The sequence below is a fragment of the Melospiza georgiana genome, chromosome 16, assembly GCF_028018845.1.
Source record: "Melospiza georgiana isolate bMelGeo1 chromosome 16, bMelGeo1.pri, whole genome shotgun sequence".
In the NCBI taxonomy this organism is placed as follows: Eukaryota; Metazoa; Chordata; class Aves; order Passeriformes; family Passerellidae; genus Melospiza; species Melospiza georgiana.
This window is the reverse complement of record NC_080445.1, coordinates 3,490,865-3,504,973: the sequence shown is the minus strand read 5'-3', so window position 1 is coordinate 3,504,973 and position 14,109 is coordinate 3,490,865. Positions and strand designations below refer to the sequence as shown.

General features: G+C 58.2%; 2 protein-coding genes across 7 annotated transcripts in view; one reads left to right on the top strand and one right to left on the bottom strand.

Moving 5' to 3' along the window:
* The first annotated feature begins 228 nt into the window (after window positions 1–228).
* Window positions 229–10,098, top strand: SLC29A4 (solute carrier family 29 member 4). Of its 2 annotated transcripts, none has more exons than XM_058035936.1 (11): window positions 229–246; window positions 4,352–4,520; window positions 5,162–5,293; window positions 5,405–5,518; window positions 5,598–5,726; window positions 6,342–6,416; window positions 6,743–7,008; window positions 7,097–7,232; window positions 7,759–7,946; window positions 8,210–8,450; window positions 8,524–10,098. In XM_058035936.1, exons 2-11 carry the CDS (start codon window positions 4,361–4,363, stop codon window positions 8,664–8,666), a joined length of 1,584 nt encoding a protein of 527 aa, XP_057891919.1. In that variant the 5' UTR covers window positions 229–246; window positions 4,352–4,360; the 3' UTR covers window positions 8,667–10,098. The 2 variants fall into 2 exon arrangements, with proteins under 2 accessions (XP_057891919.1, XP_057891918.1); XM_058035935.1 differs by lacking the exon at window positions 229–246 and adding an exon at window positions 1,752–1,822.
* Window positions 10,099–10,194: 96 nt separating this feature from the next.
* The window catches only part of TNRC18 (trinucleotide repeat containing 18), a 54,559-nt gene continuing 50,644 nt past the window's right edge, over window positions 10,195–14,109 (bottom strand). For all 5 annotated transcript variants that reach the window (XM_058035930.1, XM_058035931.1, XM_058035934.1 and 2 more), the window contains 3 exons: window positions 13,585–13,821; window positions 13,055–13,129; window positions 10,195–12,491 (listed from right to left, as the gene is read on the bottom strand). In XM_058035930.1, the coding sequence (XP_057891913.1) occupies window positions 12,285–12,491; window positions 13,055–13,129; window positions 13,585–13,821 (519 nt within the window). In that variant the 3' untranslated portion in view covers window positions 10,195–12,284. The remainder of the gene's footprint in view (window positions 12,492–13,054; window positions 13,130–13,584; window positions 13,822–14,109) is intronic.

Genomic DNA, 14,109 nt, shown 5'->3' with positions numbered 1-14,109 from the left:
CTGGAAGGGAGCCCCCTTGTCCCCTGAAATGGGGATCTCTTCATTGTGTGGTTTTAGAGAGGAGGCTAAAACTTGATTTTTTGCCAGCAGGTGTTTGGTTGCGGCGTCTCCCCAGGCTTGGAGAACACCACATCCTCTTGGGAGCTGAGGTGCCCCTCTCAGCTTGGTCACCTCTACAGGACCATCCCTGCTTCTGTTCCTGGGCCTTTGGAATGGGGAGGAGCAGCTCCAGGGGGAATCCCTGTGGTGAGTAATGCTGCCTGGCGAGCGCCGCGAGAGGCGGGTGCCCATATGCTGCAGCTCGTTCTGCTCTTTTCTGGAGCACTCTCCCTGTCTGGGTGCCAACCAGCAGCACACACGGCCAGGGAACCCCACCTCACTCACCCCACAGTGGGGTTTTACATTTCTAAGGTTCCCTGAGCAGGGTGATGGAGTCTGGTGTAGAGCAAGGGGATGTACCCCAAGGGGAGTGAGGTGCTTTGGGATTTTATGGTGACGCTATGAAATTAGAGCTGAACAAATGTGCCAAAGAGCCCCAAAAAATCCCCGTTTGCACCAGAGGGCCTGGCTGTGCAGGTGCTCAGCTCAGAGAGGAGCAAGGAAGGCTGAGCCCCAGCTCCAGGCCGTGCTTGGCACAGCAGTCAGGTGCACTTGGAGCCAAACTCCGGCTATTTCAGCCAGGGAGAAAAGATGGAAATTTCCACCTGGCCTGTTTTCTTGCCTGTGCTGGGTTCGCAGGAGCCCCTTTCCCCAGCCCGCTCCCGGCAGCAGGAGGTGGTGCAGGCGGCTGCGTCTCTCATTTCCTCCGGCGGCCGCAGCAGCAGCGGCAGCGCATCCCCGGCCCCGCTCGCTGATTTACACAGCGCAGCAGCGTTTGTTGACTGCGAGGAGATTGTCAGTCACGGCCAGGCCCGGAGCAGGGATGGTTCCTCCTCTCCTTGCCTCCATCCTCTCACACTGGGGGCAGAGCCCAGGGATGGTCCCGCAGGGCTCTCACCCTCTCGCTGAGCCCCCACTCTGTGCCTTGCTGCTCCTGGGGAAAAGCACCAGATCCCCGTGATGGAGCAGGGATGGACAGAGCCTGCAGCCTGGGCTGGGGACACCCATGAGGTCCCTGCCTGGGTCACCCACCCTGGGGACACGTTTTCTCCCTTTGATGGATATCCACACTGCCCCATGTTGCTGACTCCCTTCCTCCTCTGCTTCCATTCCCTGGTTTTGGAAGTGAGCAGAGACACTCTTGGCTGTTTCCTCAAAAATCTGAGGGATTTCTGTGTTCTGTTAACCAGAGCATCCATCCATCCATCCATCCATCCATCCATCCATCCATCCATCCATCCATCCTGATTCCATCATCCCCTCTTAGACAAAACCCTTCACAGGGCACGAATGACCCTCTGGCTGAAAACCTCATGCCCTGAACTAAATTACCGGGGCTTTCTCCGTAATCAATCTCTCTTGGCAATTAGCTCCGGCCCTCCGAGATCCCTCCAAGGCGCCTCTAGCCGGTACCCATACCCGGTACCCATACCCGGTACCTACGGGCGGTGCCTACGGCCAGGGCTGCGAGCGCGCCCCGGGAAAGCCTCTCCGGGGGCCGGGGGCTCGGGGGAGGAGCGGGGGGCGGGCCGGGGGAGGCCGGGCCGGGCCGGGGGAGGCAGGGCCGGGCCGGGGCCGCCCCCGCTCCGCCGCCGCCGCCGCGCTCGGTCCGGCCCCTCCCGGCGGAGGCTCCGCGATGGCGGGGCCGGGGCCCGGCGGCCGCCGGGGCTGAGCGGGGCGGGCGGCGCCGGTGCCGCAGAGCCGCCGCGGCGGACGCGGAGAGGTAAGAACCGACCTGTTGTGCTCGGCCGGGACCGCCGGGGAGCGGGGGAAAGGAGGGGAAGGCGCCGCTCCGAGCCCTGGCCCCGCCGAGCATCCTCCCGGCTGCCCCGAGCATCCCCCGGGCGCGGCCGGCGGCTTCTCCTTCAGACAGGGACGCGGGTTACTGAATTCCCTCCGTTTGTGGCAACTTCGCCGCTGGCAAAATGTCGGGGGACCCTTTTGCCGGAGCAAAAAGCGCTTTTGTGCCCTGGCGGGAGGGCTGCGGTGCCCGGGGGCCAGGCAGAGCCGGGGGGCAGCGGGGCAAGGGCTCCTCTCGGGTGAGACCCCCCCAGCCCTGCCCGCCGTGGGGAAACGCTGCCACCGCCGCGCTGGGGCCACAGGGGCGGCACGGTGTGAATCCGTGGGGGCAGACGGATGTAAATCCAGCGGGAGGAGAAAATCCAATTTACGGCAGCGCAGGGATGCTCGGGGGAGCGAGGCGGGGAGCGCCGGAGGCCGGTCCAGAGCCGCGGCCGCGCAGCGCACCCCGCATCCCGCATCGCTCATCCCGCACCCCGCATCCCTCATCCCGCACCCCGCATCCCTCATCCCGTACCCCGCATCCCTCATCCCGCACCCCGCATCGCTCATCCCGCACCCCGCATCCCGCACCCCTCATCCCGCATCCCTCATCCCGCACCCTGCATCCCTCATCCCGCATCCCACATCCCTCATCCCGCACCCCGCATCCCTCATCCCGCACCCTGCATCCCGCATCCCTCATCCCGCATCCCTCATCCCGCACCCTGCATCCCTCATCCCGCATCCCGCACCCTGCATCCCTCATCCCTCATCCCTCATCCCTCATCCCGCATCCCTCATCCCGTATCCCTCATCCCGCACCCCGCATCCCGCACCCTGCATCCCGCATCCCGCACCCCTCATCCCGCATCCCGCACCCCGCACCCCGCATCCCTCATCCCGCATCCCGCATCCCTCATCCCGCACCCTGCATCCCTCATCCCGCACCCCTCATCCCGCACCCCTCATCCCACACCCCGCATCCCTCATCCCGCACCCCGCACCCCTCCCGGCTCACCAAGTTTGGGCCACACGCAGTACGTACGAGGCTTTTCCAGCTGGTTTGTTCTCCAGCTGGGATTCCTGCTGTGGAAAAAGCCCTCATCAGGCTCTCCGGCATCCCGGGAGATGCTTCCCGCTGGGCTTTATTGCCTGGGGGCAGCTGGCACGGGAGGTGCGGGTGAAGGGGATCACGGGCGGCTCCCCCGGCTGGAGCGGTGCCCCAGGACATCGTGCCCTGCTGGGGTGCCCTGCTATGGGATGGGGGTGTTGGGGTAACCCCAGCATGGGGACAGAGGGGGACCCCATCCCAGCATTGCTGTGCCCTCAGCACAGCCCCAGAGCCAGGGCAGCGCTGCCCTGTGCACCCATCCCTGCACGAGAGAAGCGTTTTGGGCTCCAGGAACCCACTCACAGGGCCTGTGGGCACCACGTTTGTCCCTGCTCAGGGCCCTCCAGCATCCAGCACATGCTGGCAGCTGGAAAACCTCTCTGCTCCTGCAAACGCCATGTCTGGCAGGGAGACCACAGAAATTACTGCCATTGATTTTTCCTGCCTTGCCTGACTCAACCTGCTGCCTTGGAGGAGATTTTTCACCATCACCACCACCCCTGGATGCCAGGGAGATGTGCAGGAGGTGGGCTGGGGACAGGCAAGAAATTCAGAGCAGCCCCCTGGGGTCGAACCACAGGGATGGACCCTGGTTTGGATGGCTCTGGTGGGGTCACTGGAGGATGGTGGATATTTGGAGAGCTCGTTTTGGGATGCATTTGGTGTGATGCTGGGGTCTCTCTGGCGGGTCCGTGCTGGCTCTGATTCCCCCAGAGAAGCAGATCTGAAAAAGCAGAGTCCAATCCCATCCCCTCTCTGAAAACTGCCCGGGCTGGCAGCTCTGCCCCAGCCCCAGGCACCAGAGATGCTGAAAAGGGCAAAAAGCAGAGCAAAAGTGCTGCCTGCAGGGAGCCAGGGCTTCCTGAGACAGCCAGGACCTTCCCTGCAGCCATTGAGTGGATCCTATCCATTAATTCCCCTGATTGCTTTTGGAAATCACGGCGGCATTTGTCTTTGGTGGCATCCCAGGGAGGTGCTGAGCCAGGCTGTGCCTCGGGGGTGGATCCTGTGGGTCCCTCACGAGCACTGCTCACCACCCCAGAGCCAAACTCCTGTGGGTTCCCCACGAGCACTGCTCACCACCCCAGAGCCAAACTTGGGATCACATTCCAGTAAAACTCGTGTGGGTCCCTCACGAGCACTGCTCACCGCCCCAAAGCCAAACTTCTGCTCAGAACATTGGTGATCCCATTTGCCTGGGGGGAATCTTCTTTCCAGGTGGAAAAACCCCATCAGAACTGCAAGGTGGAGAAGGCTCAGGGCCAGCCACGTGTCATTGTCCCTTGCAGACCCCTGGCACCACCCGGGGGGATCTGTGCACCCCAGAGGTGTCCCTGTCACTGCTGTCCCTCCTCTCAGGTGGCCAGGATGGGCTCGGTGGGTGCTGAGCGCTTCAAGGAGCTGAGCCCAGCAGTGACACCCGAGGGGAACGTGGTGATGAGCTTCAGCTTCGACAGCTACCAGCTGGAGGAGGACGAGCTGCAGCGGGGCAGCCAGGCCAAGGGTGTGCTCACCTTCATGGAGCCAGGTGAGGCAGGCACGGCCCAAACCAGGGTCCCTGCTGGCTTCCCACCCCCTTAGGAGCTTCCACCCTTGGGATGGGTTTAGTAGCCACAAACAGCCTGAAATGCCACAATATTGCCCACTGCCCTTTTTCATCCCTCTTTGTACCCGTGTGAGCCGCCAGCACATCCCATGGCAGTGGGCTCTGCAGGCTGGTAAGGAGTTGAGGATTGGTGCCCTGGTTGTCCTGCCAGGCTCATCCCCAGCCTGCAGCTTCATCTTTCTCCATGCAGGACTCAGGGGCACCCCTGGGATTCATCCCAGCCCTGCTCCACATCCTGAGGCAGCCCTGCCCACCTCCACAGCCACCTCTGGCCCTTCCTGCGCCTTGACTTGCGCTCTCACCTGCACTGCCAGACTCTCAGCTTGTTTAGCTGCAATTAAAACTCACCAGACGCCCAAAGCCCAGATGTTTTCCTGCCTCCTGGGTCTCCACTGATATGTCTTTATTTAGGGAAGGAACTTCTCAGAGCTGGGGCTGTTTATTTGTGCATCTACAGGGAGCTGAGCTGTTTCATTGCCTCAAGGCTGAGGTCTCCTGTGGGTCCCAGGGTGCAGCAGTGCCGCTGTCATGTCTTTTTCTCTTTCTTTCCTCTTCTGGGGCAGTTTCTGAGGAGCCTGAGCCCCAGGATCGATACCATGGGATTTATTTTGCCATGCTGCTGGCTGGGGTGGGATTTCTCCTGCCCTACAACAGCTTTATCACTGATGTGGATTACCTGCACCACAAATACCCAGGTAGGTCTGGAGCAGCTCCAGCACATCCCTGACACCCCAAACCTGAAGAGAGCTCAATCCCACTTCCAAGGGAGCTGAACTCCTGTCCCCCCATCACCTGCCTCTCTCCAGGGACCTCCATTGTCTTTGACATGAGCCTCACCTACATCCTGGTGGCCTTGGTGGCCGTCATCCTCAACAACGCGCTGGTGGAGCTGCTGAGCCTGCACACCCGGATCTCCGTGGGTGAGTGGGGTCCCTGCACCCCCAGGCAGGGCTGTCCCCGTGCGGTGCCCCTGCCAGCACCTCCGTCTGCCCCCCACAGGCTACCTCTTTGCCCTGGGGCCCCTGCTCTTCGTCAGCATCTGCGACGTGTGGCTGGAGCTGTTCAGCCGCAGACAAGCCTACGCCATCAACCTGGTGGCTGTCGGGGTGGTGGCCTTTGGCTGCACAGGTATGGGGCACAGCAGCTGGGCTGGGACATGCATGGCAGGTAGGGGAGGGAAACAGCCCCATCCCTGAGTTGTGATCTGCTGGGAAAACCTCCTGCTCTGCTCCCCGTAACCCTCAGGTCCATCCCATCCACCCTGCCCCATCCCTGAGCTGTGATCTGCTGGGAAAACCTCCTGCTCTGCTCCCCGTAACCCTCAGGTCCCTGCCCCACCCCTGAGCCGTGATCTCCTGGGAAAACCTCCTGCTCTGCTCCCTGTAACCCTCAGGTCCATCCCATCCACCCTGCCCCATCCCATCCACCTCTGTCCGGGCACTTGGGACTGACCAGGGGCACCAGCACTAAACTGCACATTGGTCACCAACGCCACTGATCTGGGCCACCATGGTGACATGCCAAATCCCCACACCTGGTGGCCACTCTGAGTGGGAACAGACACAGTGGAACATCCAGGGAGGGGAATAAAGGCCCTCCTGCTTTTGGAGCAAGGAGGCTGCTGGAAGGAGCAGCTCCCAGCTGGCACAGCTCATGGGTTCCCTCTGGGGTTTCTTCCCCCTTCCTGGAGTTTCGGCTGCAGCAATAATCCCTCCTTCTCCCCTCTGTGCCTCTCTCCTGAAGTGCAGCAATCCAGCTTCTACGGCTACACGGGGCTGCTGCCCAAGCGCTACACGCAGGGAGTGATGACGGGAGAGAGTAAGTACCCACAGCCATGGTCAGTACCCACAGCCACTGAGCGTGTTGCACCTTCTCCTGGGGCCCCAGTGAGCCACACCTGGGTCCCCAGCACAGCCGGGAGATCAGGGATACCCCAACAAACCAGGGAGTTTACTGGTTTCTAAGTCCCTGCACTGCCATGCCAGGCTGGGGGTGAGGATGCCGAGGAGATTTGTCACCCCAAAATCACTGCTGGTGACTCCTCTATATGGGGAAGCATCCCATCCACATGGTGAGGGATGATGAGGATCCCTGAGCTGGGATTCAGAGGGGCCCAGCACTGACAGCTCCCCCCGCACCACCAGGCACCGCCGGGGTCATCATCTCGCTCAGCCGCATCTTCACCAAGCTGCTGCTGTCGGACGAGAAGGAGAACACCGTCATCTTCTTCTTCATCTCCATCGGCATGGAGCTGACGTGCTTCATCCTGCACCTGCTGGTGAAGCGCACGCGCTTCGTGCGTTACTACACCGACAGCTCCCGCCACGGCCTCCCCGAGAGCCGCGGCGCCGGCGAGCCCAGCTCCGGCTACCGCGTCCACCACGACGTCACCTCCGAGGACGTCAGATTTGTAAGCCGAGCGCGGGTTCCCCTGCTGTCCCCCGGGGTTCTTGGCCGCTGCACCTCAGCACTGCTGTCCCCTCTCTTCCCTCATGCAGGAGAACCGGGAGCAGGGGCAGCCGAGCTCCCCGCGGGGCAGCCCCGGCCCCGAGGCTGAGCTGGCTGGGAGTGGCACCTACATGCGCTTCGATGTGCCTCGGCCCAGGATCAAGAGGAGCTGGCCCAGCTTCAGAGGTGGGTGGTGGGCTCGGGGGAAAGCCATGCCTGTGGGGTGGGATAAATAAATGACTGGTGACCCAGTGTTATGGGGAGGATCGTTCCCAAGGCTGCAGAGGGATGTTTGAAAAGGGCATGGAAGAGCAGGACAAAGGGAAATGGTTTCAAACTGACAAGAGGACAGGATTAGATGGGATATTATCCACAAATTCTTCCCTGTGAGGGTGGGGAGGCCTTGGCACATGCTGCCCAGAGAAGCTGTCCAACTTAAAGTGTTCAAGGTTAGGTTGGATGGGGCTTGCAGCCACCTGGGATAGTGGAAGGTGGCCCTGTCCATGGTAGGGGGTTGGAACTGGATGGTCTTTCACAATCCCTTCCATCCCAAACCATATGTGATTCTATGATCCCTTTCCTAATGATGTGCCCATAACCTTGTGGCAAACTCATTTTTGGAAGGCATCCCTGTGGGTCAGACAAAGCTCTCAGGCTCTGCAAGGGGCCTGGGCTGCAGGTTTGGCTGAGCTGTGCTGCCTGTCCCTGCCAGACATGCTGCTCTACCGCTACGTCGTGTCTCGCCTCATCTGGGCCTACATGCTCTCCATCGCCATGACCTACTTCATCACACTGTGCCTCTTTCCCGGGCTGGAGTCGGAGATCCACAACTGCACGCTGGGGGAATGGCTCCCCATCCTCATCATGGCCATCTTCAACCTCTCTGACTTCGTTGGCAAGGTAGGAGAGGGGCCAGAGCCAGCACAGGGGGGGTCTGTCCTGCTTTGGTGCTCTCTTCCTAAGCCATTTGACTCCACCAAGGGTCATCTCCACCCACAGGGGTCTAACCAGTGTGAGGCTGGTGCTCACCAGCACAGCCAAGGCTGGGTTCCCACAGCAGTTGGTCTTTCCACCATCCCATCTCCTTGTTACCCCACTTTGGGCACAGCAGGGCCCTCCCCATCCTCCTCATCCCCCCAGCAGAATCTCTGCCCTCCCTGCAGATCCTGGCTGCCCTGCCCTACGACTGGAGAGGGACCCACCTCCTCGTCTACTCCTGCCTCCGTGTGGTCTTCATCCCCCTCTTCATCATGTGCGTGTACCCCAACGGGCAGCCCACCTTCGGCCACCCCGCCTGGCCCTGCATCTTCTCCCTCCTCATGGGCATCACCAACGGCTACTTCGGCAGCGTGCCCATGATCCTGGCGGCGGGCAAGGTCAGCCCGGAGCAGCGGGAGCTGGCAGGTAGGCCCGAGCCCTCCTGGGAACCCCACTGGTGTGGCCTGAGCACCCTGACACCCCATTTCCCTTCCCACAGGGAACACCATGACCGTGTCCTACATGACGGGCCTGACGCTGGGCTCGGCCGTGGCCTACTTTGCCTACAGCCTCACCAGCACCTCCCACAGCAGCTGTTTCTACACTGAAACCTCCAATGGCTCCTTCACCTTGGGCTACTGAGCCCTGGGGTGGGGCAACGGGGACAGGGTGGGACCTGCTTCCCACCATGGTCCCCAGCGCCCCACATCCCTCCTCAAGGAGGGAGCCTGGAGCCTGAAAGCCGCCCCTGCATGGACAAGGACTGGTATCCTGTTGGCACAGGGCTGTGGCATTCCCAAACGGCCTGTGCTGCCCAGCCAGGCACTGTGCAGGGCCACTGCTTGGGGTGACATTCCTCCCACCCCAGGGGACAGTTCTTGTTGCTTTTGGGGGTCTCCCCATCAGCAACGTGCAGCTCTCCAGTGAAAGTTGGGGATCTGCTGTTTGCGCCAAGCCATTGACAGGAGGAAGAAAATACTGCCAAATCCCAAAGGGAACAGGACCAGCACTGGGGAGGAGGGTGATGGAGGGCTGGTGAGGAAGAAGAGGAACAAGAGAGGAAGGAAGCACTGCTTCAGTCCCCTGTGGCTCTGGGAAGGTGGGTCTCCACTTCCAGTGATGGTGCTGCAGGTTTTCACCAGGAATGGCTTGAAATCACAGTCCCTCCCTAAATATGCGAATCATATGGATGGGGAAAAAAAGATTTTTTTTTTACTGTGTCTTGTTTTACCCCCCCTAACTGCAACAGAGGCAGGGTCTTGCCTCCCCCCACCCCACACTGTGAATCTGCTCCATTGCAAGGGGTACAGGGGGGCCCCAAGGCTGCAGCACTGCCAGTGCCACCTGCAGGCCACTGCTGAGCTTCAAGATTTATTGCGCAGGATGTAAGTGAAGCTGATTAAATAATTAAGTGTCTTTGCAACAATGGCTGGTCTTTAGCTGTGCCACACACAAGTGCGTGGGTGGCATTTGAGTGCTGGTGATGGGCTGGGCTGGCAAACACACACAGGGTGGCACCTGCTGCCTGCCCTGTTGGGTTTTGGGGTGCCTCTGGTGCTGGTCTCCATCTTCAGGGCTCCCTCTGTCACCTGGGGTGGTGGAACACGTCACTGGGTTACACCAAACCCCTGCCAGTCTGCAAACTGCCGTGGGCAGCACGCAGGAGAGGGAACAGGCCAAGAGGAGCAGAAAACATCAAGAGAAGGCGCCAACACCACGTTTTGGGACCAGCTGCACCTCGCTGTGCCAAGTGGCGGGTGCCACCTCCCAGGCAATCAAGCCCAAGGAGCCAATGCATGCCAGGCCTGGCCCCGACCTTGCCCCCACAGCACGGGAGGGTCTGGCCGTGCCAAGCTCCTGCCTGTATGAAGTGCAGCTCACACCAAAAAAGAGCAAATCCAGCATTTCATCCTCAGCACATGGTGCCCTGGGCACGGTGGAAGGGGGAGGACCTCCAGGCCCTGTGCAGCAGACACCTCTACTCCAGTGTCCAGTCCTGTCCATCGGTGCCACCAGCTCACACAGATGGGTTCTCCCCAAAAAAGCCACCAGGCACCTGGGTTGTGTCTTTCTCCAGGGCAGGGGCTGAGCCAAAAAGCCATCATTGCCACCAAGGGGAGAAAAACCCTGCGGTCAGGACAAGCGAGACAAAGAAAGATGCTTCGTTGGGTTGCTTTTTTTCAATTAGATTTTTTTTTTTTTTTATGAAAAAAGATCACACGGAGTTCTCCAACAAACAGAATGCCAAAAAAATTGTTTTAAACAAAACATAAACAAAACAAAACAAAAAGACAAAAACCTGGCTCTCCTTTCCTCTCGATTGTCTGAAATATCCTTGTGTTCCATAGAAGGCAGTGGGTTTTAAGTGCTTTCTATTTAACATTAGCATAAAATCTCTCTCGCGCGCTCTCTCTCTCGCTCTTTAAAATATGCTCACACAATTTGCTTCTAGAAGTACAGTACACTTTGAGCGTGGGGGGTGTGCCTGTTCCCAGATCATTTACAATCACAATCCAACAGGAAATAAAAAATAATATTCTAAACGTCAGACTGTGTTCATTTCTGCCGTTGTGGGTTTTTTTCTTTTTTTGTTTTTTATAATTTCATAATTTTTTTCACAGTTTTAAAAAGTTTATATTTATATATATATATTTATATTTATATTTATAATTAAAAAGTTGAATCCATTTAAAGACTTATAATACAGGAGGGCTAAAGAGTCTTTTGGTACATTAAAACTGTACAGGCTAGAACCGTCACTGTCCGCCGTGGCCCGGGCTGGAGATGGTACGAGCTCAGCACCATGTGTGGTTTGTTTAAAGGACGAGGGGTCACTCTGTGGGGCTGTCCCTCACCCCTGAGCCCTGGCCTCCAGTCTCTGGCATGCAGCCAGGGTGGAGAGTTTCCAATCTGTCCTTGGCTTAAGCGTCGCCCCGCTCCGCGTCCCGGCGATCCGTAGTGCGAGTCGGGAGTTGCAAAGATCAGTGCGTCTCTTGGAGTTTTGTTTAAGTGCAAGGATGGTGCGTCGTTCTCCTCAGGTTCTCCTCCAGTGTTCCCTCTTGCCAGGTGCAAGCCTGGAGCAGCGGTGGCAGTGCCCAAGGGGAGCTCAGCTCCTCTGTGGATGGAGGCAGCTGAACGGTGCAGTCCCTGAGCCCCAGGTGGCAGCGGGGCTCTGGCTGTGGGAGCGCCGTGGGCAGGCACAGCTGGGTTCACACACTGCCCCCATTCCCTTCAAACCATGGGCAAGGCTTCCCAGCAGCTCCATGTCTCAGCACAGGCAAGGCATGGTGGGTAAAGCTGGGTGAGGGATGCCAGAATCCAGTGGCCTCTGATCTTCTCTCCTCCAAGCACCAAGCAGCAGCTTTTCCCAGTCTTTTCCTGCCCCTTCACTGTGGTTTTTCCCAGTCTTTTCCTGCCCCTTCACTGCAAGCTCCAAGATGAGGTCTCAGTTTGCCACGTGTCACCCCCTTTGCCACTTACTTGCTCCCTCTTTCGCAAGGCAGAAGGGGTGCAGAGCTGCAGGGGGTTCAGTTTGTTCAAGGCAGTGGGAAGAATGCTTTCAAGACTGGATGTTGGTTCCTCTTCCACCTGGCTCCTCCCAGGCCAGAGGATTCTCTTCTGCCATCTCCGTGCTGGAGCCAGCCCTGCCCTGTTGTGCTCCACACGCTGCCGGAGGGGCCTTCAGGGAAAGGGAACAGCAAAAAGGCTCTGAGAGGATCGAGACGAGGCGCTGAGAGAGACTCATCTCCTTTCTCTTTCACCCTGTCCTTCCTATAAAGGGTCATGCGAAACTAAGCAGGAAAGGGAATATAAGGACGGAGAGGAGCGCACGCAGAAGGCAAGAGGGTCCTTCCACGTGCAGGCGGCTTCCGAGCTACTGATGGGGAAAATGACACAAAAGGGATCCCTCCTGCCGGGGGGTCCCGCTGGTGAAATGATCACGAGACCCATGTGCTTTCCTGGACCAAAAGGAGGAAGGGAGAAGTTGGTCAAGTGTCACCGTACTTAAAGCCACTTCCAGAAGAGCCTTGGGGTTCAAGCACCACCACCACCCCCCCAATGGCATCTTCCTCGAGTCCTGTAACTGCTTCCCCAACCCCTTTCTTCAGCCTTCTCCTTCCTCCTCGCGTCTCTCGCGCTCTCCTGTCTGTAGTGTGACACAGAAATGAGCATTGAAAGAAACAATCATGTCGTCTGAACAGGCACGTCCTCAGGTTTGTCCCATCCCTTCCCAGGGGGTGGCATGTGTCCCCTGGGCGGTCAGCAGATGACAGGGACCCCGTCAGTGTTGAAGATCATGCCCGTGGTGGGCTCGTAGGTCCCTGCAAGGTAGTAGAGGTCCTCACTGTCTTGGTATTTCTTTGTCTTTAGCATCTGCTCGTATTGATCCAGACCAACAACAAGACACTTGTGTGAGATGGTCTGGACATCATTTTCATCCACGTGGGAGGACTGGTAGAGGGCTCTCTGCACAACAGGAAGAGAAGGAAGGAGGTGGGAAAAAAAAGGAGCCATTAGATCACAGAGCATTTACAGCATCATCTTCAGTAAGTAGGAAAAACACTCATCATAAGGGGATAGGATTCTGCTCATACTCAAGAATATCTCACTCATCCCAACAGCCAGCCCAGGAGAGGGGCACTGGGAATCTGCACAGACCCATGGACAGCCTGGACAATCCCTCCATCCCACTGAACCTGAGCCCTGACTCTCACTTGGCTCCCACCGATGGGAATGCTGCAGCTGCCAAGCACACATACAGGGAAATATGGAGGCCAGGAGTGTGCCATCCTCATTTCAAGGATGCAAATGCAAAGATGGGTGCTGGATACCAGCTCCCTGTTCTTCCCCACACCCAGCACCTGCAGCTATTCCACCCTCCCAGAAATATTCACCCCAAGGCCGGGGCACTGCAGACTTGGCAGCCAAGGCAAAAATCAAGAGCCAGAGAAGTTTGGGGGGCACTTCCAGTATTTATTTGTTACAGGGTACCCAGCATTCCCTCCCAACCTTCTCCCAGTCTCACCAACCTCCATAAAGTCCTTCCTCTGGTTGGATGCCTGCAAAGCTGTGGCCAGACTCCTGCCCGATTTCTGATCCCAGCGCTGTGCCCAAGAAGAAAAGAGGAAACAGAAATGAAAATCTGGTGAATTTGTTGTTTTTCCATGTCATCATCTCCTGCCCACCACATGTGCTTTTGGACCTTCAGCCCCTGCCCACTGCCACTAGGAATAAATCCTGCTGTCAACCAGCTGCACACATGTGCAAAATTCAGTGTTTCTGAGCACCAAGCCCATCCTTCTTACACTTTAAAGATTTGATCTGGATCTTGACACTTTTTTTGGACTCACAGAAAAGTCTTTATTTCCTAATACAAATAAACCCACCCCTCCCTTCTTCAAGGGCCCAACACTGGACTTGCCCACACCACAGATGAAAACATGGGGCCACCCCCTTCAAGGTACCAGTAACGAACTGGGCTTTGGGTGTGTTCCTCCTCGTTGGAAACAAAAGGGAGCAAGGAGCTTTGCAGCCCTCTCAGCAAAGGAGACCAGCCTACCTTGCCTTCATTGAGTTTCTTCCCAGGGTTGGTTTCTTCTGGGTGATAAAACCATTTGACTCTGACCACCATGTTGTTGCCCCAGGACTCCCACATGCTCTGGATGCGGCCGATGTAGGGCAGGTTGGGGCGGCCGGCGGAGAGGAAAACGGCGCAGTCTCCGATGCGGATGATCTCCTTGCCCCGCACGATGGCCTTGTAGAACAGCTTCCTGGCCTTCCCTTTCATTCCTCGTCTCTGCCAAGAGAGGATCATGCAAGTGGTCAGCCAGGGATCACCCACATTTTCCCTACAAACCAATGTTTGCCCTCTCTTGCATGCATCCCTTTGCTGTTGGCAGTATTCCCACAGGAATTGGGGCAGAGGGATACACCACACAGAGTGGCTTCCCCAACACAGTGAAAGCCAACAGCCATCTCCCAGCACACGTGGCACACCATGCCAGCAGCTCCACCACCCCAGGAAAAGGGAAGAGGCACTAGAAGGCAAAACCAGTGCTGAGTGCCGAGAACTACGGAGCATTTA

What these genes read in the sequence shown, in the direction of transcription:
- SLC29A4 (XM_058035936.1), top strand. Translation starts at nt 4,361, where the DNA reads ATGGGCTCGGTGGGTGCTGAGCGCTTCAAGGAGCTGAGCCCAGCAGTG. An exon ending in GCACACCCGGATCTCCGTGG is followed by an intron (nt 5,519 to 5,597) that starts GTGAGTGGGGTC and finishes TGCCCCCCACAG; the next exon opens with GCTACCTCTTTGCCCTGGGG. An exon ending in GAGCTGGCCCAGCTTCAGAG is followed by an intron (nt 7,233 to 7,758) that starts GTGGGTGGTGGG and finishes TGTCCCTGCCAG; the next exon opens with ACATGCTGCTCTACCGCTAC.